This window comes from Meles meles, chromosome 3 (genome assembly GCF_922984935.1).
Source record: "Meles meles chromosome 3, mMelMel3.1 paternal haplotype, whole genome shotgun sequence".
NCBI classification, from domain to species: domain Eukaryota; kingdom Metazoa; phylum Chordata; class Mammalia; order Carnivora; family Mustelidae; genus Meles; species Meles meles.
In genome coordinates this window covers 91,555,749-91,579,315 of record NC_060068.1, presented here as the reverse complement: position 1 = coordinate 91,579,315, position 23,567 = coordinate 91,555,749, and the positions used below count along the sequence as shown (strand labels likewise).

The window sequence follows — 23,567 nt, the reverse complement described above, 5'->3', positions numbered from 1 at the left end:
AAATATCCCATAAGCAGAAGATTACGGGAGAGATCTGTCTAGTAAAGGTCAATAATTTGTAAACTTCCATTTGTCTAGTACACCATTTGTCTAGTTAAGAGTACATCTCTTAACAATAACATCAACCATTTGAGTCATGACTTTGGGAGACAGGTAAGTGAGGAAGAATAAGATGAAAGAGCCCCCAGGAGATGTTAGTGGCCTTGATTGGGAATCTTTAATGTAGATAGATGGTAATTCAAGCCATGGAGACTATGTATGGTTTATCTCTATTAGTATATATTTATACTGTGTAGAATATTGGGCATATAGTAAGTGCCCACGCTTGATCTATTAACAGAGACCTGAACTACGAATACGTGTTAAAAATTTTCCCTTGAATGTTACGTATTTCGTGTTTGTGCTGTCCTTCCTCTTCCCCCACACTTCTCTTTTTTATTATTAAAAGTTAATATTTCCTGTTTGAAATTAGCCTGAAGCAGTCTGGGAGTATTTAAACCAAGTGATAATTATTGAGTCTGTATTGTGAACCTGAAGTAATAATAAGAATGATTGTGTTGTCTGATATACCTTAAGGTGGTGCTTCTCAAACCCAGAATTACCTGGGTTATTAAAATGCAGATTGTTGCCCCTCACCCCTCCCAGAATTCTTTATTCAGTAGGTCTGGAGTGGGGCTTGTTGAGTGTGTGTGTGGGTTAAGTTTGCTGATAGTGCTGGTCTGGGGATCATGGCTTTGAGATATACCAGAAATTTCAGAGAAATTAAAGCCACATCTCTCCGCCCTCCCAGCTCCCTCGCCACCCCACCTACAAGAGTTTTCACTGTTCTTTTCCCTGTCTAGTTTAAAGCTTTGTCCTTGGTTGTGATTTTAGGAGATAACCTGAATATAATTTTAAATAAATCTGTTCTTACATAAATTACTTATTTTATTGGGGAAAGGTATGTGGTATTTGTTTCACCTTGAAAACGTTTTTAATAATATACTTCTGTTGTATCCACACAACACCAATTAAGTTTTTTATTTAATTACTGAAAGTACATGCTCTTTGGAAAAAGGAATTCAGAGAATACAGAGATACTTAAAATGAAAGGTGAAAACTCTTCCATGTCTCCCTTCACCACCTAGACCACACTCTCTTGAAGATGTTAGAAGCAGCCTAGGTGGTTATTTGGAGTTAGGAAATAACCATAAACAAAGTATCTTGACCTTACCGAAAAACTCCCCCAAATTCGAGGAAGGTAATTTAGAAATTTTATCAAGATTTAAAAAATTTTTATGTATAACTTATAATTGATGACTGATGTAGGCTCAACTAGAAAATTTTAATCTTATTAATATTGTTTTATATATGGAGTTGTAGTTGTATATGGTGGTATTCATTAAATACTCATTCCAGTTTCTGTCAGCAGCTTTTCCTTTTAAAAATGTTAGCTCATATGACACTGCTGTTTGATAGTTGCACAATTTAAAAACTTACTTAAGATAAAATTGATTTGAAGTGATAATATGCATAGAAATTTTCAGCAGTATAATTTGTGCATATGATTGTTTCACATTTTAGGCAGCACCACCTCAAACAAATAGCAAAGTTAAAACTAGGTAATATTCTCAATACAGGTAAAGAAACTTTTCTCAAGATTACTGTGTTTCTCGGGGCGCCTGGGTGGCTCAGTGGGTTAAAGCCTCTGCTTTCGACTCAGGTCATGATCCCAGAGTCCTGGGATCGAGCCCCGCATCGGGCTCTCTGCTCAGCAGGGAGCCTGCTTCCTTCTCTCTCTCTCTCTGCCTCTCTGCCTCCTTGTGATCTCTGTCTGTCAAATAAATAAAATCTTAAAAAAAAAAAAAAAGATTACTGTGTTTCTCTACTGTTTACTAAAGTTTCTGATGAGAGCACACAAGAATAAAATGGTTGTGTTTTTGGATAGTTTTTATATACCGATCCATTTTTTTTCCCACTGACTTCTGTAAAAGTTTGGTAAGGTTCCAGGGCATTCCTAAAAAGCTCCCCTTTATCCTCTCCCCATAACAAATGAGAGGTATAGAACTCAACTAACATTTATTTATAACAGTATACTTTTTAATACATTTAAAATTCCAGTTTGGAATTTCAGAAATATGTATTTCACTTCTGGGATAATTGGGAACTTACTCCCAGTTCCGTCCTAGCATTGGAGTAGAGATGTTTGATTTCAGATTGTCCTTGAGGACTTGATTGTTAAGAAGAGACACCTCAACAAGAGTAAGCAGGAAATCAGGAACGTCCAAGGTGATGGAGTGGGGGAGCCTGGGTAAGATGCTTCATGGGCTTTTGGAGGTGAGGGGCTTGCCACTGTTGATAGCCAAAGACAGTGTTGGGGCAAGATAAGGGTTGACATTGTTTGAGAGTGAGGGAATTGTATAGAATTTACTGTAGCAGGGAAAGAAGATATTTGGATACCTCTTTGTTCTCCACCAACTTTGTACTCTCAGTGGAGTTCTCGACTTTCTCCTACATAAAGTCCCAGGGTTACACACTTCCTCTTACCTGTGTCTTGAGTCAGCAAGCATTTTTACTCAGTTATCTTATCTGCATCAAAACAATAACCGTAAAATATGCCATATTTGCTTTAAAGGGTTGCAAAATGGGAGAAAAAAGGCTAGGGAGCCATTTACAAGGTTCTGAAAAACAGCTTTAATGCTAGGCCTTCCTACCAAATTGGTCTCATAAGAACATTAACCCCTTGTCCTCACAATAAGGATCGCACACTTTTACTTGCCTTTGTTACCAAAGTCCTCTTTTGATCATGTAACACTTTTCCAGTGCACGTTCTTTTTATTTTAGTCTGGTCTGTGCAACATAAAATTCCATACAATTCTCTAGGAATGTAACTCCAAGCCATGAATATCTTTTCATATGACTTTAGTGACAGCATAGTTGGCTTTTTTCGTTTGTCCTGTCCCATATTCATGATTATCTTGTATTTATTTATTGTATAGTTTTATCAGCAGCAATACCAAGCATTTACAAATGGTAAGGTCAGATTCCCACCCTCATTATTATGAAATCTCTATTTAGTTCTCTTATATCCCTTTTTAAAAATCAAGAACCACTCTATCAAATGACTCCTGTAAGCATTCAAAACAAGCATTGCTGGGGTTTTCAGCCTAATGTTTTTCCCCACATAGTGCTCTATCAGTCATTTGTCATTTTTTTATGGAAACTTAGTTTTGTCATTGGGTATTCTTCTTAAAGCGCAGTCTTTTCTTTTGAAAATCATGGAAGGTGGCATACGTGGATTGGTAGAGTTTTTCTTACTATCTTAAAGATTACGGGTTGCTTTGTTTTGCTTGTGTATGTGCGCCCCAAAAATTAATGGAATAGTTGATAATATGAAAAGACTTTATTTTTTAAAAATATTTTATTTAAATATTTTATTTAAATATTTATATTATTATATATATTATATATTATATAAAATATATATTTATATATAATTTATTTTTATATATTATATATTATATAAAATATATATTTATATATAATTTATTTTTATATATTTTATATATATAAATATTTATATATTTATATATGATATATGATATTTATTTTATTTAAATATTTATTCTTTTTTTTTTAAAGATTTTATTTATTTATTTGACAGAGAGATCACAAGTAGGCAGAGAGGCAGGCAGAGAGAGGAGGAGGAAGCAGGCTCCCTGCGGAGCAGAGAGCCCGATGCGGGGCTCGATCCCAGGACCCTGAGATCATGACCTGAGCCGAAGGCAGCGGGTTAATCCACTGAGCCACCCAGGCGCCCCAATATTTATTTATTCATTTGACAGAGATCACAAGTAGGCAGAGAGGCAGGCAGAGAGACAAAGGGGGAAGCAGGCTCCTGGCTGAGCAGAGAGCCAGACGCGGGGCTCGATCCCAGGACCCTGAGACCACGACCCAAGCCGAAGGCAGAGGCTCAACCCACTGAGCCACCCAGGTGCCTCTAAAAAGCCTTTTTAAAAGATTATTGTTGGATTTTTAAAAATCCAACTTTCATTTTAAAACAACTTAGTGAATTTCCACTAACAATTTTTATCCTGTTTCCTTGCCACTATTTGTCAAGGGAACTAGATTTATTAACACTCTTTTCCATGACCATGTAGAGAATTACTGTGTAGAAAGAATATATGTTTCCATCTATGTGACAAAAGTCTTTGCAGCTAACTAAATCCTGGAAAATAACTAGAGAGGAAAAAAACTCATTTTCGTGTAAATGTCACCACTTTTGTGGCCTCTGATGTGGTAGAAAGTCGGATAAGACTATTTAGTCAGGGCTTTCTTATTTTGCCCTTTTCTTTAAATAAACTGCTGTTTATTGTTTATTGCTTACTAATCCTATTAAACAGTACAAGCAGAGAAGTGTCATTAAGTGAATATTTTATTTGTTGTGGTTTTTAATGCTTAAATCTTACTATTTTCTTAAATTACCCTAACTTTAGTGACCTCCTGTATTTAAGATACAAGAATGCAAGAGTGACTTCAAATATTAATCATTTGTATGTGAGGTATGAATAGTGTAGTTGTGGTCTTGTTAGGTTAGAGAAAATGCTATTTATTTATTTCTTGGACTTCCTATGAAAAACTGTTAAATCATCAATTTTTGATTAGAGAACTGTTCAGAAAAAGTAATTGAAAATTTTGTGTTTCTGCATGCCTGTTTTCTTCCCACTTCCAAGGGGATGAAGATATGATACAAATAGATCAATCCATCACTTAGAAAGTATAAAATACATGGTCTGTGGTGGATAGATCATTTCTCTGAAAAGTACAACTATAAAATGCTCACTGTAGGAGCACCTGGATGGCTCAGTGAGTTAGAGCCTCTGCCTTCGGCGCGGGTCGTGATCTCAGGATCCTGGGATCGAGCCCCGCATCTGGCTCTCTGCTCAGCGGAGAGCCTGTTTCCCTCTCTCTCTGCCTACTTGTGATCTCTGTCAAATAAACAAATAAAATATTGAAAAAAAAAATGCTCACTGTAAAAATGCTAATAAAAATTGGACAGGGCGCCTGGGTGGCTCAGTGGGTTAAGCCGCTGCCTTCGGCTCAGGTCATGATCCCAGGGTCCTGGGATCGAGTCCCGCATCGGGCTCTCTGCGCAGCAGGGAGCCTGCTTCCCTCTCTCTCTGCCTGCCTCTCTGCCTACTTGTGATCTCTCTGTCAAATAAATAAATAAAATCTTTAAAAAAAAAAATTGGACAGTTAGAAACTAGAGTCCTGTTCATATTCAATGTAATATTTATTATTTGGGCTGACAAAATGAATATTAGGAATTTCATTTATTTATGCCTTTGGGAACTAAAAGTTTTATTCTTCATTTCAAGGGTTGTTTGTTTTCTGAACCCTTGTGGTTAGGTTCATAATTACACAAAAGGATAGAAATAGCTTAAGCCAGCATAGTTTTTAAGTTGGTTCAATAAAAACAAAGATGGATTGATTTTTTTTCTCTAGTATTTCGTTTTCAGAATCACTCTGCATGACGTTTCTGCAACTCAGAGTCTACAGATACTTTTATATACCCAGAAAATGCCTTAAGGTGCCATAGCTTTAGAAAATAATAAAACAAGATTAAGAACTGTAATTTACTCGTGAATTTAATGGAAAAAGAAGTTTACTGAAAACTATGTGGAATTGTTTAAATGGTCAAATAATGTTTAGTGTAGAATTTCAAGCCCTCACCTATTTAATGTTTATATATGTGTAACATCACTTATAACACAGTTGAATAACCAAACAAACGGATGTTTATAAAAGCTTATCTTCTTTCATAGTTTGTAACTTGTGTCTATGTGAATACATTAATATATCTACCAAGTATGTGCAATAAGAAAAGGAAAAGTGTTTGTGACAAAGAAAAAGAAGAAAAATGTTCAGGTTACCAGTACTCTTTTCCCGTCACTTTTCCTTTCATTCTCTTCTTTCATCTTCAATGTTAAACTTTCCTTGTGTTTTCTGAAATGTTTCAGAAATAGATTGCAGCACAGCCACCTTCTGCTCTATTTTCTGCCTCATGTTTAGTGTAGTCAATTGTAATATGTCATCTGTAATTCGACTGTCCATACTTGTAATTTCCAAAAGAGATGAGCACAAATAATACTACAAAAAGAAAATGAGGGAGGGCAGTTCTTGAGCTCTGGGGATCATTAATTCCCATGATTATTTATTGAGCGGTCACATCATGTCCTGTGGGACATAAAAAAATAAACATAACACATGGGCTGTGTTTAAAGTTAACGGAGAGTCTTAGAGCAGGCCTGTAGGGATGAAAAATGAAAGAACATTAGGAGAAAACTAGATGGCACATGAGTTGCATGCTAGATGAGTAGTGCTGACAAGTTTTATGCTACTGCAAATTCCAAGGACAGAGTGCTCACTTACAGTGGTGTGACCAGAGAAGGCCTGTGAAGGAAGTGTGAGTTAAGGTGAATAGAAAAAGGAGGAAGAGCATTGTGAGGGACAGGAAGGGAGTAAGCAGATATGCGTTAGCAGCTATTATATTCAAGAGGTAATGACTTAATTGCCTGAAAGCCATGAAAGGAGGAGCAACTTGGGAAAGGTGGGATTGTTCGGTGTTGTTGAAGTTCTTGATCACCCCTGAAAATTCTTAAGGAGAAAGAATGAAATTTAAGAGACTGGAGTAGAAAGCATCCACTGCCTCCTTGAAGCCCTCAGTAGTGAAGTGAGTAGGATCAGTTGGATCACATTTAACCTTGTAAAATGAAAATAAGTTTTTATCAAAATTGGGATTGATTGATTTTTTTGTGCAAAGTGGGTTAACTTGGATTGCTAAGATCTCAAGTGATGGTAGAATGATCAAGATTCTGGGGATCACCGATGAGAATTAGAGAGTGATAATTTGCCAGTGCTTCTTTAACTCCGTTCAGGGGACTGGATCCTCTCCCTTCAGACAAATGCTTCTTTGTATGTCAGAAATATCCATTAAATGGAGAAAAGTACTTACTCAGGATATCATACTTTAAAAAGAAAATAAAAATGTCATTTGTTGCTTGTTTTCTTTGTCCTTTCTGCAAATTTTTTAGTTCATGGTGGATGGACACTTAGGTTGTTTCCATAACGTTGTTGTTGTAAATTATGCTGCAGTAAATATCTGGATGCATGTATCTTTTCAAATTAGTGTTCGCATATTCTTCGCTTAAATAGTAGTAGAGTTACTGGATCATGTGGTAATTTCATTTTGATTTTTTGAGGAGCATCGATACTGTTTTCACAGTGGCTCTACCAGTTTGCATTCCCATGAACAGTGCATAGGGATTCTTTTTCCTCCATATCTTTGCCAACATTTGTTTCTTGTGTTTTTGATTTCAGCCGTGCTGACAGTGACACCTCACTGTAGTTTTGATTTGCATTTCTCTGACGATGGAGTGATGTTGAGCATCTTTTCATATGTCTGTTGGCCATGTCTTTGGAGAAATGTCCATGCATGTCTTCTGCCCATTTTTAATTGGATTATTTTTTGGTGTTCAGTTGTGTAAGTTCTTTATATATTTTGGATACTAACCCTGTAGGGGATATGTCATTTGCAAATACTTTCTCCCATTCTGTAGGTTGCCTTATAGTTTTGTTGATTCTTTCCTTCACTCTGCAGAAGCTTTCTCTTGATGTAGTCCCTCGCCTTTTTTTTTTTTTTTTTGCTTTTGTTTCTTTTGCCTCGATGTCAGAGAAATTACTACCTCTGCTCTCCTCTAGGAGTTTTATGGTTTCAGGTCTCATATTTGGGGCCTTAATTCATCTTAACTTGTGCATGGTATGAGAAAGTGGCCCACTTTCATGCTTTGTCATGTAGCTGTCCATTTTTGCCATTTACATTTTTTGAGAAGACTGCTCTTTTCACACTGTACGTTCTTGGAGGTAGACATTTTTTAATCTCCAGAGTTTACCATGATGTCTAACACATTTTGTGAACTCATGAAATGTTGAATAAAATGAATGAATGTAACCGTGGTGACATATTCACCAGGAAGGTTTGGCAGGGGTAATATGACACTCTGATCACTAATTTTTTTTTTTTTTTTTTGTAAATAAATTGGTATCCTGCTGTAAGTCCACCTTTTATTAATACTCATCGAGGCGGTCTTCTGTGACCTTGGGACTATAACAAGTTGTAAAGTGTTTTTTTTGTTTTTTTTTTTTTTTTACAAGTTGTAAAGTTTTGTCTGGAATAATCAATAGTCAGTTTTGTTTGTTTGTTTGTTTTTTACCTCTTAAGTTTTGATATCTCCACTGTGCTATCGAAGCTGTATATAGACTCCTAAGGAGTTTAGCTGTTTGTTTCAGGACTCTAATTGCTGCCTCCTACTTAATGTGAACTCTCAGCTTGTTAGTGAACAGTGGTTTGAGAGGTTAAGAGCCAAGTGAGAATTAGAATTACATGGTTCCCCCTGGCTACCTTCACTTTATCCACATTGTATAACAGATTTGACACCAGGTTTGACTGATGTGCCCAAGAGGACATTAAAAGATGACACAGAGAAGGATGCTTATCAAGTGTTGACTTAGAACTCAGTATGTAGCACATAATGGAAGAAAAAAATGGGCTGTTTTTAATTTGGAAATGAAACAAAACAGTGGGGCACCTGGGTGGCTCAGTTGGTTAAGTGTCCCATCCAACTGTGGATTTCGGCTCAGGTTATGATCTCAGGGTTATGAGATTGAGCCCCATGTCGAGCCCTGTTTTGGGCATGGCGTCTGCTTGAGATTCTCATTCTCTCTCCTTCTGTTGCTCCCTACTGTTGCCTTCCTTGCTCTCTAAAAGAAGCAAACAAAAAAACCCCACCTAATTCTTATCTTTTGTTTAGAGAGGTAATATATATAAGATTAAAAGTAGAGTACCTTCTCTCCTCCCAACTTATTCTGTTTCATTTCTGTTTTATAGTTCTCATTTGATTTGTTTCCATTTAAAATGTCTAATCACATTTTAAAGCATTTAATTCAGAAAGATTATTATTATAGGAAAACAAGATTGATTCTTAATTTGTAAAAGACAGGGTTGAGAAAATTATGTAACTAAAGTGATTATTTGATAAATATTCAAAACTTTATAAAAATACTGTGGGTAAAAAAATCTAAAAGCTTCATTTTTAAAATGTTACATTTACATATTTGGAGGGAGCATTTTTATAATAAAATGGAGAAAAAAAATTTTAACTTCTTTCTTACTTTAAATAAATATGTCTTGTGTGTACCAGGAAGGACAAGCCTTTTTTGACTTTTTGTTATACCTATTATTTGGGGGTACTTTTCCCATACTGCTTAATGAGTGGAATTAAGGTATATCTTTTTGTGTTGTTTTGTTTTTGTTTTTTGAACTTTAGTGCTTTGAAGAGAGTTACTGTGTGACTTCTTTTACTGACCCCAGAATATGGCATGGATACTCCCATTTCCCCTCTTCAGTCCTTCCTTCTTTTTGCGTTTTTGAGAGTCGCCTCCTCCCATCCTCCCATTCAGAGCCTGCTCCTTGACCTTTCTGCTTTGGGCTGTAGACCTTTTCCCCTTTTCCAAACTTGGAAGTCTGTGGTCTGCCCCTCTGGTACCTAACAGGTACTACAACGCAAGCACAGTTTACCCTGTCTGCTGGAATTTAATCCTCCTCCCATACCTACATCTCTGCTTGCATTGTCCTTCTATGCAGAATGAGTCACATCGCAGTGAGAAATAGTGACTGCCACTAATGGAGGTTGCCTCACTTCCCTTACCCCTACTAGACAGTCACGTGTCCAAGCCCTCAGCTGGTAGAACGTGAAATCCCCTGGAGGTCAGGCAGGGAATGGGGCAGGTGAACCCCACTGATAACATGACTGATTCCTCCCCCAAGCCTGGATGGGCGTGAATAAGCCGAGCAGAGTTTGGACCTGTATCCTCTGGCCTGTCCCAGTCTGCTTCCATGAGTATCATTTTCCATTCTTTATTCTAATTTTCTTAACACTTCTTTTTGTCAGTTATTGACTATTTCTGAGCTTTACATAAATTTCAGGTTCCTTAACTCATTAGCTTTCTCTCAGAAGTTTTCAAGCTTTTTTTTGGTTTCAGCAGTGTCCTCTTAACAAAATCGCCATTCATGAGAAAGAGGTGAAGGTAAGCCTTTTGGCAAGAATTATGTAGTCACTAGATTACCCTGTTCATGCAGCAGTTTGATTATCAAAATCTGCCCTCAGCCTTGAAGGCTCAGTGTGGTGAATGTGCATGTCTGTAGAGGTTCGGTGTTCTAGAACTGTATCCTTTATTCAGTTGCTTATTACTTATTACTTTCTTCTAATTATGGCAGAGGTAGAACTTTGTACCTTTTCTCAGAAACATGTGCCTGTGCTGGTAGCATCATCATTGATCAATATGATAATTTGTAAAACCTATAATCAGATGAAATGGTTGTCAAATATATACGCTTTTTTTCTCCTTCTGCATTCCTTCCTAATTAACCTTCACCCACCTCGTAGACCATGATCACTTAGATTGCCAGATATGTGTCAGGAAGATTCATATTCAGTCTTTTGAGAAAATACACTGTACTCAGAATTCTGTTCCACTGATTTCTTAAGAAAGTACTGGTTTTCCTGAAGGGGTTGATACTTGGAGATGATATGAGTAGAGAAGGCAGCTGCTTGCGTGGGTTGTCCCTAAAAAGTACTGACAAAGAGGCCTGATAAACAGCTGTAATCTGGAGGATTTTTGTCTTTTTCAGCTCATCACGATTAGTTGTTGATACCTATCTGGAATGTTCCTGTATTAAAAAGGAATTTCAGAACCTGCCTGCCTTAGAATGCTGTAATGGATTAGTGGCAAATAACTCTGCAGTAGGAAGTGAAAATGTCTATATTCCCTCCACATATCTGTCACACTTCAGTCCAACCTTCATTTTACTGACAAGGAGACCAACATCGGAGAGCTGAATTAACTTCAGTGGGATCACACAGTTAGTGGGTGAAACTTTAGACACAATTTTGGTTTCCTAGATTTTCTTCTAGGGTGTTGTTCCCTGAAATGAATAAAGTAGATTGCATGTGTCTTTCTTAAAAGATTTTTTTAGTTCTTATATAAAGGGAATACAGTGACTTAAAAAATATTTGCTCCTGCAATAGGGTATTATATGCACATTGAAATGTATCAGAATATCAACTAATTATTATTTTGCCTAACTAGTGATTTAGTTGTCTAAAATCTGATCACATTTGAACGGACAAAGCATTTCACTTTACAAAGGTGGAAATATGACCCAAAATACAGTAACTTGGTACTTCTTTACTGAACATTTAAAAATGTTCAGTAAAGAATGAGAATGAGTTAATGGAGAATGTGCTAATCTGTGTTAGTGCAGAATGAGAAACATTGTATTTCTCTGTAGGAATGATTCTAGAAGGTCCCTGGACCTTCCAGATTTATTTAATTATTTAAAATTTATTCAGCTAGTTTTAAATTCAGATAGTGTAATTGTGTGTTTCAGTGGATGGTTAAGTACTTCCACTTTTTAAAAGATTCATTAATGTACAGTCACATGTAGTAAAACTCCTTAAGCATAAAGTTTTCACAGATGTATACATCTGTGTACACTACTACTTTGTGTATACACACAGTGTATACACACTACCATAGTATAAAACACTCCTGTCACCCCAAAAAGTTCCCTTAATGTCCCTTTCTTTAGCAACCACTGAACAAATAATATCCCCTGTCCAGAAAGTCACATAAATAGTATGTAGCATTTTGAGTCCATTTTATTTCTCTTAGTGTAATGTTTTTGAGATTTATCCAAGTTGTTGTATGTATCTTTAGTTCCTCCTTATTGCTGATGACCGTTTCATTGAGTAAGTATCCCACAGTTTGTTTAGCCATTCACTAGTGGATAGACATTTGGGTCATTTGCAGTTGTAAATTACTACGAATAAAGCTACCATAAGAACTTACAGATCTGAGGGTACTTGTTTTGGTCTTGAGTAAATATATGGGAATGGGATTGCTAATTTGTGTGAAGTGTGTTAATTTTATAAAAACTGCTGGTGTAGTTTCTAAAATGGATATGCCTTTTTAAAAAATTCTTAATAGCCATATATGAGAAGTCCTATTGTTTTTCATCTTTGTAAGCAATTGGTATTGTCTTCTTAATTTAACTTTTAATTAAAATATTACTGTGGTTTTAATTTGCCTGTCTCTGATGACTGTGTTATGTTGAACATATTTTCAGGTACTCTTATAACACCTTTATAGCTTGTTCAGTGAAGTGTCTTGAATTTTTTGCCAATTTTTGAATTGAGTAGTCTTTTTTTTTTTTTTTAGTGCAGATAGTGTGTGGTTTTGTTAAAGCACGGGGACAGGACCCATGGGCAGGAAGAACTGCAAAGTTATCTTCTTCAGCTTTTAGAGTTCTTTATATGTTCTGGATTCAGGTGCTTTCTCATACATGTTTTATAAATATTTTATCCTAGTCTGTGAGTTGTCTTCTTTTTCTTGGCATTATCTTCAGAAGAGTAGAGTTTTTTCTCTTTTTTTTTTTTTTTTTTTTTTTTAAGATTTTATTTATTTAAGGGGTGCCTGGGTGGCTCAGTGGTTTAAAGCCTCTGCCTTCGGCTCAGGTCATGATCCAGGGTCCTGGGATCAAGCCCCACCTAAGGCTTTCTGCTTAGTGGGGAGCCTGGTTCCTCCTCTCTGCCTGCCTCTCTGCCTACTTGTGATCTCTGTCAAATAAATAAATAACCTTTAAAAATTTAAAAAAAAAAGATTTTATTTATTTGACAGAGACATAGCGAGAGAGGGAACACAAGCAGGGAGAGTGGGAGGGAGACAAGCAGGGAGCCCAACGTGGGACTCAATCCCAGGACCCTGGGATCATGACCTGAGCCGAAGGCAGCCGCCCAACAACTGAGCCACCCAGGTGCCCCAGAAGAGTAGAGATTTTTAATCTTCAACATTTTTGTATCTTTAACTTTTTAGCTATAAAGTCATCTCAGGTCTATTGTAATAAGTTAAAGAATATTAAATCTGTTTTTCCTTTCAGATCTGCCTTTTTAGTATTTAAACACTAATACTCTAGTGAAAGAGAAAATTTTAATGTTACGTGCAAAGGTAAAATTTCTGCTATAAGAAACATATTTTGAAAGTTTTCTTTGTATCTTAGAAGTAAAATTTCTCTTCATGTTTCAGGGGGTATTAGAAAAAGAAAAAAAAAAAAGAATTGCCTGTTAAAATACTCCAGTTAAACCTGTTTTGCTTTTCTTTTATTTTAGTGTCATCCAAGATAAATTCTGTGGGATTATAAATATCTCAGTGGAGGGTCTTCATGATGTCATGACAGAAGATCCCGAAACAGGAACTTATAAAGAGTAGGTGGATCATTTAATTAATTGCCCTTGATCAGGGGTGGAATGTGTGTTGTGGGGGTAATTAAATATGTCCTGCGTGATTTTTGTTCATTACTACCATATAGACACAGTGTCTTTTTAAAATTTTGTCTTCTATAAAGAAAATTTTGTATTTTTTTTGCCTCTAATTAGCTTGATCTTGAGACCACCTTTAATTTGTTAAAGTGAAATGAAAAATTGGACTTCTTTAATAATAATTTTATGATTTGACATTAGGCTTTTATATTAGCATAAATGCCTTTAAAAAAAAGATTTTATTTATTTGACAGAGACACAGCAAGAGAGGAAACACAAGCACGGGGAGCGCGACACAAGTGGGGTGGGGGGGCAGGGGGGCAGGAGAGGGAGGAGCACCTCCCACTAAGCAGGGAGCCCAATGTGGGGCTCTGTCCCAGGACCCTGGGATCATGACTTGAGCCGAAGGCAGACCCTTAATGACTGAGCCATGCAGGCGCCCCTGTAAAAGCCTTTTTAAAGATGTTTTGAATATGTTCTTTTTTTCAATTAACAAAGTTCCCCTGCCCATTAGGCAAGTTACGGGGAAAAGAGGATTGGTAAACATCCTCTGTTTGTATTTGCTTGATAGAAGCATCCCTGGCACTTTTACATATTAGAGTCATGTGGTACTGACCAGTCTTAAAAGAGAACGGTTAAAATGACATTGTTGGGGGCACCCAGGTGGCCGAGTTGGTTAAGCGTCTGGTTTTGGCTCAGGTCATGATAGAATCTTATGACTATAAATATTGTATATTTATGCATAATATGTGACAAAGTTTACAACTGTGAAATGTTCAGTATACAATCAAATGTTCCTCGGCCTCTTTGGAGTATATAATTTAGGGGACGAATGTGTCTAATAGCACAATGAAAACACTAGTCATGGGTAAAGGCACTCAGGTATGTGTCGAACAAAGCACGTGAAACAGTAGAATTCTAGCTTGTGCTCCAATAGAGAAGAAAAAGGCACTGTGTGTTAGAGTCTTCGGGAAGGGATAAGACTTAGAATATAGGAAATGGACATAAATATAGCATGGTATAAGTGGAAGGGATGAGAGTCAGGAAGTTTTTAGAAATAAAGTTGAGAAATGAGTGTAGTTTCATTATTTTCAAGATTAGGATACAGAGGCTGAGAAAAGTGCAGTGACACAGCAGATGAGTAGAGGAGTCAAGACTAGTACCATGGTGTTCTGACTCATGATGCCAAGCTCAGCAAGGAAGAAAGTTTTGGTTTGGAAGGGGAAAATGTTGGGCATAAGGAAAGCAGACTGACTAGGAGACCGTTATTGGGATCCAGACTACAAAGGCCTAGACTTGAGAGCCATGGTGCTTGGGTAGCTAGGACGTAAAACCATTGTTTCCCTCCCCAGAATTGTTTGGTCACTGCTTTTTACCCTGGGGTGGTATTTGGCGTATGGAAACACAGTGGAGAAACTATTTTCCTGGCTTTTCTAGGTTTTCTAAGAGAAGTTAGACTGATCTGTGATAATCTTCCTATTCTGTAATTTGTGGACTGCATAGCGTTCTCTTTCTCTCTCTCTCTTTTTAAACTACATAGAGTTCTAAAAATTATAGTCCATCAGACTGTAGGGTATAAATAGACTTTCAGAAAAGGGCGCGTGAGAAACATAAAATACTTACTTATGTAGCTAACTTATCCTCCAGCTTCCCCTTCCTGTTTTTTTTTTTTTTTTTTAGATTTTATTCATTTATTTGACAGACAGATCACAAGGAGGCAGAGAGACAGGTAGAGAGGAGGAAACAGGCTCTCAGAGGAGCAGAGAGCCCGATGTGGGGCTCGATCCCAGGACCCTGAGATCATGACCTGAGCCGAAGGCAGAGGCTTTAACCCACTGAGCCACCCAGGTGCCCCCCCCTTCCTGTTTATTGGAACAGTTTATTCAACGAAAGTTAATATATATTTTTTAAATATTTGTTTATTTGACAGAGATCACAAGTAGGCAGAGAGGCAGGCAGAGAGAGAGGGGGAAACAGGCTCTTCGCTGAGCAGAGCGCCCAATGCGGGGCTCAATCCCAGGACCCTGAGATCATGACCTGAGCTGAAGGCAGAGGCTTTAACCCACTGAGCCGCCCAGGCGCCCCAAAGAAAGTTAATATTTTTAGTTCTATTGAATTCCTATTGTATTTTCAGTATAGAATAAATTAGAGCAAAGGAAGAAAACCCTGTTTTTTGTTTTTACCTCTTTAAGTAGCATATTAGGGTTTTCCATATAGACAGAGCCAATAGGAGAGAGATCTATATTTATATTTATTTATACTTATATTTATATTTAAATAAATGTAAATGGATTTATTATAAAAAGTTGACTCATGTAATTATGGAGGCTGAGAAGTCCCAAGATCTCCAATTGGCAAACTAGAGTATAGTTTCAGTTTAAGTCCAAAGGCCTAAAAGCAGGAGAGCCAATGGTGTAAGTTCTAGTCCGAATCACAAAGCCAGAGAAGACTGACGTTCAAACTAAAAGGCAGAGAGTGTGAATTCTCTTTTTTAACTAGACCTTTTATTCTCTTCAGGCTTCCCCTGATTATGACTCACCCACATTGGGGAGGGCAGTCTGTTGTACTCACTGTACAAATTCACATGTTAATCTCATCTAGAAACACTCAGAATGATATTAACCAATAATCCTGGCATCCTGCGGTTCAGTCAAGTTGATATATTTAACCACAATAATGAAACCTGGTTGACAGATCATCTCTTTCTTCAGCCTTGTTCATGCCGGATGTTGTGCCGTGTGAGGAAGCAGCTGAGGCTCTGTCCTGAAGGAGTCCACTGCCTAGAAGGGGAAATGGGGACCAGTGGAGCAATACCAGCTATAGAGGAAGAAGGGTTTTGGGGAAACTGCAAACACCTTCTGAGAATATGTGGTGGATTAGAGCCAACAAGTAAAGTAACCTAAAGGGTTTTGGACTAGCTTGTATAGTCAGTGGAGGTTAATTTCACAGTTTCAAAGTGGAAGTAAGAAGAAAAGAATTACATGTTAGAAGAGTCATTTGAGTCTATTGTAGAGGACGACAGAGAGGGGTGGAAAGGCTCACACTGAGTGGGCTTAGACCATTGAAACAACCTGGGAATGCACATTTCCCTTCCCCAGTCCAGACCCATTATATCAGAATCTTTGGGGCTAGAGCAGTAGAATCTGCATTGTAAACAGGAACCCTGGATGATTCGTGTGCCATTTAAAAATTGAGGATGTGCGGGGCGCCTGGGTGGCTCAGTGGGTTAAAGCCTCTGCCTTCCGCTTAGGTCATGATCTCAGGGTCCTGGGATCGAGCCCCGCAATCAAGCTCTCTGCTCAGCAGGGAGCCTGCTTCCTCCTCTCTCTCTCTGCCTGCCTCTCTGCCTACTTGTGATCTCTGTCTGTTAAATAAAATAAATAAAATCTTTAAAAAAAAAAATTGAGGATGTGCTGTCTGGGAGATGGAGAAGCCCTTCAGGTAGCTGTCATACTACTGTTGTTATGAATTTGAGATAGATTGTGGAGGAAGGATTTGCAGGCAGGAAATGATGACGGGTGGGTGTGGCTAGAGAGTTGACAAGTATTTATAGTTTGGCAGGCGTGACATACATAAATTTTGTAAGATAAATTTTGCTATACCTAACAACCTGTGTCTGTTTTTATGCTTTAATATGTCTTCATAACTGTATTCTCATAGGCGTTTAAAAACTAAATGTAACATTTTATGTGGGGAAATTGCAGGTGGGTTTTTATATGCTCTTAAGATGGTACCATTTTTTACATAGTAGAAAAGTTTATCTTCCAAGATAAATGGGTAGTTAATTAACAGTTGACTGTTACTGGACTTGATACTAGTATGTCTTAAGAATGGTATACAAAATGAATCCATTTAGAAGAAAGAGTTCTATTTTCAGAGGTTAAGAATCTGGATTTTTTTTTCTTTTTTTTTAATTGAAGTGTAATTGATGGTTAACATTGTGTTAGTTTTAGGTGTACAACATAATGATTCAGTATTTGTGTTTACTGTTAAATGATTACCGCAGTAAGTCTAGTCAACATCCATCACCATACATAGTTAATATTTTTTTTCTTGTAATGAGGATTTTTAAGGTTAATTCTCTAAGCACCTTTCATATATGCAATACAGTGTTACTAACTATGGTTACTGTGCTATATATTGTATCTCCATGGCTTACCTACTTTATACCATCGTTTGACCCCTCTTACGTACCCATTTTGTCCACCCCCCACCACTCTTCTAACTCTGGCAACCACTAGTCTGCTCTCTGAGTTTTGCATTTAGTTTGATGTAGAGTTCCACATGTATCTTTTTGCTTTTGTTGCCTTTACTTTTGAGTCAGATCCAAAAAAATCATCACCTGAAGACTGATGTCAGAAGCTTACCACCTAAGTTTTCTTCTAGGAGTTTGATGGTTTCAGGTCTTACATTCAAATCTTAATCCATTTGGCGTTAATTTTTGTGTAAGGTGTAAGATAGTGGTCCAGTTTTTTTCTTTTGCATTGATTATTTATATGTTTGTATTTTAGTACAGTTCATTAAACCAGGAAAATACATTAATGAAGCTTAAGATTTCCTTCTACTTGTCTTCAGTTAGAGTGGTTTTTCTTTTTTTCCTGAACTAGTACTTTTTTCTTAGGCACATTGGGAAATGAAATTGACAACCCCTTGCCAAAGTTTGGAAAGTACAAAGAAAGGACTCAGCCAACATTTTCATGTATAAGTGACTAGAATTTCTTAAATGTGCTCTGTTGAAAGCAGTCATGGTTCGGGGCGCCTGGGTGGCTCAGTAGTAGTTAAGTCCCTTGGGCTCAGGTCATGATCCCAGGGTCCTGCGATCGAGCCCCATGTCCAGCTCTCTGCTCAGTGGGAAGCCTGCTTCTCTCTCTCCCATTCCCCCTGCTTGTGTTCCCTTTCTCTCTGTCTCTCTCTCTCTGTCAAATAAATAAATAAAATCTTAAAAAAAAAAAGATTGTCATGATGCCTGTCAAGCCACTATCACTGTGGGTTGGAATCAGCTTTTACTGAAGCGAATGGGAACATGGATGCATATAGAGGCACGGAAAAGGAAGATAATAGAGAAATTCAGGGTTCTTTTAAGAAGGAGAATGGTTACATAATCAACCAAAGTGTCCACTGCAGATCAGTTGAATATTGCTCTCAGTTCTAGTTTTATTGTGACATTCCAAAGTGAGTTTGTTTAGATTAAATAAAAGGTTTTATTGGATGTTCCTTTTAAGTTAGAAATAATTTTTAAAATTTGATTTAATTTTTTGTTCAGTTTTCCAAAATTCATTGTTTATGCACCACACCCAGTGCTCCATGCAATACGTGCCCTCCTTAATACCCATCACCAGACTCACCCAACCCTTCACCCCCTTCCCCTCCAAAACCCTCCGTTTGTTTCTCAGAGTCCACAGTCTCTGATGTTTTGTCTCCCCCTCCGATTTCCCCCAACTCCCTTCTCCTCTCCATCTCTCAGTGTCCTCCGTGTCATTCTTTGTGCTCCACAAGTAAGCAAAACCATATGATAATTGACTGTCTCTGCTTAACTTCACTCAGCATAATCTCTTCCCATTCCCATCCATGTTGATACAAAAGTTGGGTATTCATCCTTTGTGATGGAGGCATAATATTCCATTGTATATATAGACCACATCTTCCTTATCCATTTGTCTTTTGAAGGACATCTTGGTTCTTTCTTCAGACTTGTTTATGCCAGTTTGGCTACTGTGCTGCTATGAACATTGGGGTGCAGATGACCCTTCTTTAGAAATACTTTAATGTTGCCTGTTAACAGTGTTGGTTGTTTCATTGGTTAGAGTTTCTTGTTAGGAAAGATAATGATTTAGCTGGCTGAAGTGCCTGGATCTATGTAGTGAGAAGTATAGGATGTGAGAGGTATGTGGCTGCCCAGGTTCACATATTAGTTGTCACTATTTTAGACTATTTTTTAAAATTATTACTATTATTATTATTACATTCATTGCCTATATATTTTAGCTTATTAGAAATCTGTTAATTCCCACCATGCCTTTTATGTAAAACATGATTCCCTATCTTTAATATTTGTCAAAAAAATAGGATTTGACTTAATTGGAAATTTAGCTGCTGGAGAGAATTTCATCTTTAGGTTTTTCAAATTCATTTTTTTTTTTCTCTCAATTTACACCTTCCAGAGACCCAAGTGAATGCAGTTTGCAGAATTGCAAAGGATAAATGTTCTGCCCTCTCAATAATTTTTGGTCTCTGGAAAAAAATTATATGTGTTAATGTGTATTTATATTAAGAATATACTCCATTATTTATCTGATAAATCATTTAGGGAAAGGAGAACAGAGAGTTTTTACTCTTCAAGTAAGTTAACAGATTTAGGAATATGGTGAAGGAATTTCATGCAACATGAAGCATACTTTCCTGGAGATCAGATTCACTGCAGTTAGAATTCAAATCTGCAGCAGGAATAAAATGGCTAGTATAAAGGAACTCCTTCTTACTCTTCAGTTCAAAATATAAAGTGGGAGTTAGGTTGTTTTCCAGACATTTCACTTTACTAAATAGCATTTGGGCTGGGATAATAATATAATTTTTCACTTTGTGCCAGAGTCCCTTGGCCAGCTAGTTGTGCTGTATCATATTATTGTATCATGGTGGATGAAAGCATTGCAGCTTCAAGAGGTTAAGACCATGTGGCAGGTTAGGAATTAAGCTCTTGCTGTTTCTGATTGCAGTTTAAGGTTCTTACTATTTGAATACACCGGTGTGCACTGACTGGGTCACAAGTAGTTGTTCTAAAAGTTGATTTTTTTTTAATGGTGGGGAATAGGGGAAAGGGATGCTCCTATCCTCTGCAAGAGTTGATCCTGATCAAGTTTCTGGTGTCAGCACTTGTCTTTAACCTTGAATTAAAAGTTATTTACACAGCTGAATCAGGAGTTAAGTTTCTTCTGTACTTGCTACAAAACACAAGAGAAACCAAGCTTTCTTTGGAACAGTTTATTGGTTAGGAACGTTTGACTCTGATAAATTACTGAATTCTGCTGTTCTGAATTAGGAAGCAGTGAGGTTTAGCGGTGAGGAACTGGATTTACTAGACAGTATTTATTTCTTGTCTCCCTGGAAGAAAGAAACTATTATAGGAAACTATATTTCTATTATCTCTGATAATGGTGAAAAGCAGTGGTGCAGATAATCAAAATAAAATGATTTATAACTGTCCTGTGGGTACAAGTGCTCTAGGGACAAGTTCCTCATTTGGTGCACAGAGCAGAGTATTGTGTAAATTAATGTTGTTTTAGTGATGTTATTATTTAAATTATTGCTATTGTTATGAAGCATAATAATCTACAGACATATGAAGATTGGTGGTAACAGAAGTGTTAATTTTAATTAAATGTAAGTATCATTTTTTAGAAAAATGTAAAGGGTACACCTTGCTTTGTCAAGTGATTTATGGCTTAAAAATCACATATCCATAAATTCTTTATGACTGCTACCTTAAATTCTCAAGTGATCTAAAATATTTTGATATGGCCTTTTTTCTAAAAAGTGAGGTATATTTTTGTAAGTAAGTCTTAAAATGATCAACTTATCTATCTATTCCTCGCATTATAGTACATAGAAGCTTTAATGTTCCAGTGATTTTCAGGGTTTGTTTCAGCATGTTAGCGACATTTTTTATTTACTTAAAACATTTTTTTTTTAATGTAGCTGTATGTTAATGTCTCACCTTGAAGAACCAAAGGTTACAGAAGATGAAGAACCACCCACAGAACAGGATAAGAGAAAAAAGATGGTAAGTTAAAAAGTAGCTTTTAAAATTTGGGAGAACCATTTATTATTATATTCTTTAGGTCTGAAAATGTCTGTTGGTCAATTCATCCATGTATCTATCCCTTGTTGTAGAATTAATGTAAGCTGAGCTTTGAAATTTGGAGTGTACTCCTGAAACATAAATTATGTTCCTAGTAATCCTAGTACAGGAAGTGGAGTTAACCTCTTAACCTGAAATAGCTTTTTTTGTCTTATCAGAGTGAAGGGTTTACTCTTTCACTTACAGAAAACATATGACTCTCAAAACTCAATTAAGTTGTAATGCTTACTTTTCGGTTTTGAGGAGATTTACTGAAATTGCTTCATTGCCTATTACTTCATGAATTTTCACAATGTATTTTTTCTGAGACAATCACAGGCCTTTATAAAAATTCCTTTAAATTAACTGCTAAATAGGAACAAAACAATTAAAATATCCTGCCTTTAAAATTATTTGTAATCTTGAACTTTTAAATGTTTACTTTGACACATGAATGTAAAATAGCTACATAAGTCAAATTTTTCCTGTTTCCTCATGGAATCTGTTCTGGTCCCCTGGCCTCACCGTTACTGATTGCATTGTGCCTTCTTTTCGTCATTTGCCCTTGAGAACAACAGTAATATCCCTCAAAAATGGAGTAAAGAAATCCGTATATATGATGGCCATGGGATACCGCTGAACGTCTAGTAATTCCCGGTGATCGTTATTTTGGTCTGCTCATGACATTCCCTCCTTGAATTATGCCACACTAACCCACGGGGGCTCCAGTTGTCCTCAGGGTGGAGCTGATACTGCGCAGCCCTGACAGCCTCCTTTTCTTTTATTTTTTTGAATTTTTAAAAAAAATTTTTTAACTTCTTTTTTTCTTTATGTTCAGTTAGCCAGCATATAGTACATCATTAGTTTTTGATGTAGTGTTCAGTGATTCATTAGTTGTGTATAACAGCCTTCTCTTAAACCCTGTTAGAGTTTAATCCATTTGGCATTTTCGCTGGAGTGATGATAGCCTTTCAGTATAGCCTAACAGTTTGTCTTCTCCTTCCTTGTCTCCACTTTTTAAAGCACTGAATATATAATTGGTGTTATGGAAACTATAACATCTTACTTCATAAGATTCTAAACTTGTAAATGAGTAATAGGTATTCTGCTTTTATTCATTCCTCAGCTTTTATGCACACTTTATTCATGTCATTCTGCTTGACTGACCCTTAGCAAATTCATCTACTCAAATCTATTTTACATCCTATAGAGAGTCCTCAGTAACAGCATATAGTACTAATTCTAATCCTAACTAGATTTTGAGGGTAAGTGAAATACTACATAAAGGAACAGTATATGAGCATAGTTTCAGAAATGACACTTCAAGTTTCTTGTTTCAGTTTTGTGATTTTAAGTATTATTCGAGAGCTGGTTGTTTTATCATTATTATTCTAATCATAGGCAATATTATTTTACAGAACAACCATTATTTTTTCCAGGGGTTGATTTTATTTGAAATTAGTCATCACAGTAGCTTTTTGATACAGATTTGTATCATCTCTACTAAGATTTCCAGTGCCTTGGACTTAGAGCATTAGTCTAATGCTGATACCTCAGCATTTATGGTTAATGCCGGGATTATTTATCTTAGCCTTGAATAGGTCTAATTATGAATACCATGATAATTTTCTATAGCTTTTCAGTAGCGATATTAGTTTCCTTGTATGTTCAGGGTTACCAGTATAAATAAGGTATTTCTTCAGTAATTATATCATCATTCTTATACTGCGTTATCTTTAACATGAGAAATTTTTTTTTTTTTTAAAGATTTATTTATTTGACAGATAGAGATTACAAGTAGGCAGAGTGGCATGCAGAGAGAGAGGAGGAAGCAGGCTCCCAGCTAAGCAGAGAGCCCGATGCGGGGCTCGATCCCTGGACCCTGAGATCATGACCTGAGCCGAAGGCAGCGGCTTAATCCACTGAGCCACCCAGGCGCCCCAAGAGTATGTGCTTTTAACAAACCAGTGTTTCCAAAGATTCCTTTCCAGTTTCCTCTCAGGGTCCTAAAAGTAAGAAGATGACTCTCAGGTTAACTCACAAACTTATCTAGTTTCTTGAACCGTTACACAAAAGTACCCATTCAGCAAGCATGGAGTTAGCTGTCATATACGATGCTGGTGTGAACTGAAAGTGTGGGGAGATGACAGAGAGCTGAAGATGAGGTGTGAAGGGGAGATTAAGGAGAGAAGCCTTTTCCCATGTCATGGATGCTTTACACAAGAGATTAATTTCCTTTGTTTTTTGAGATTGTAAATTTGTTAAATTGGAGTTCTTTCTTGCAAAGATGAAGATAATAGGCTTTGAAATTATCCTTC

General features: G+C 36.9%; 1 protein-coding gene across 4 annotated transcripts in view; it reads left to right on the top strand.

Moving 5' to 3' along the window:
• Nucleotides 1-23,567, top strand: part of IPO11 (importin 11) — a 213,336-nt gene that overhangs the window by 162,067 nt on the left and 27,702 nt on the right. For all 4 annotated transcript variants that reach the window (XM_046000578.1, XM_046000580.1, XM_046000579.1 and 1 more), the window contains 2 exons: nt 13,266-13,361; nt 21,108-21,192. In XM_046000578.1, the coding sequence (XP_045856534.1) occupies nt 13,266-13,361; nt 21,108-21,192 (181 nt within the window). The remainder of the gene's footprint in view (nt 1-13,265; nt 13,362-21,107; nt 21,193-23,567) is intronic.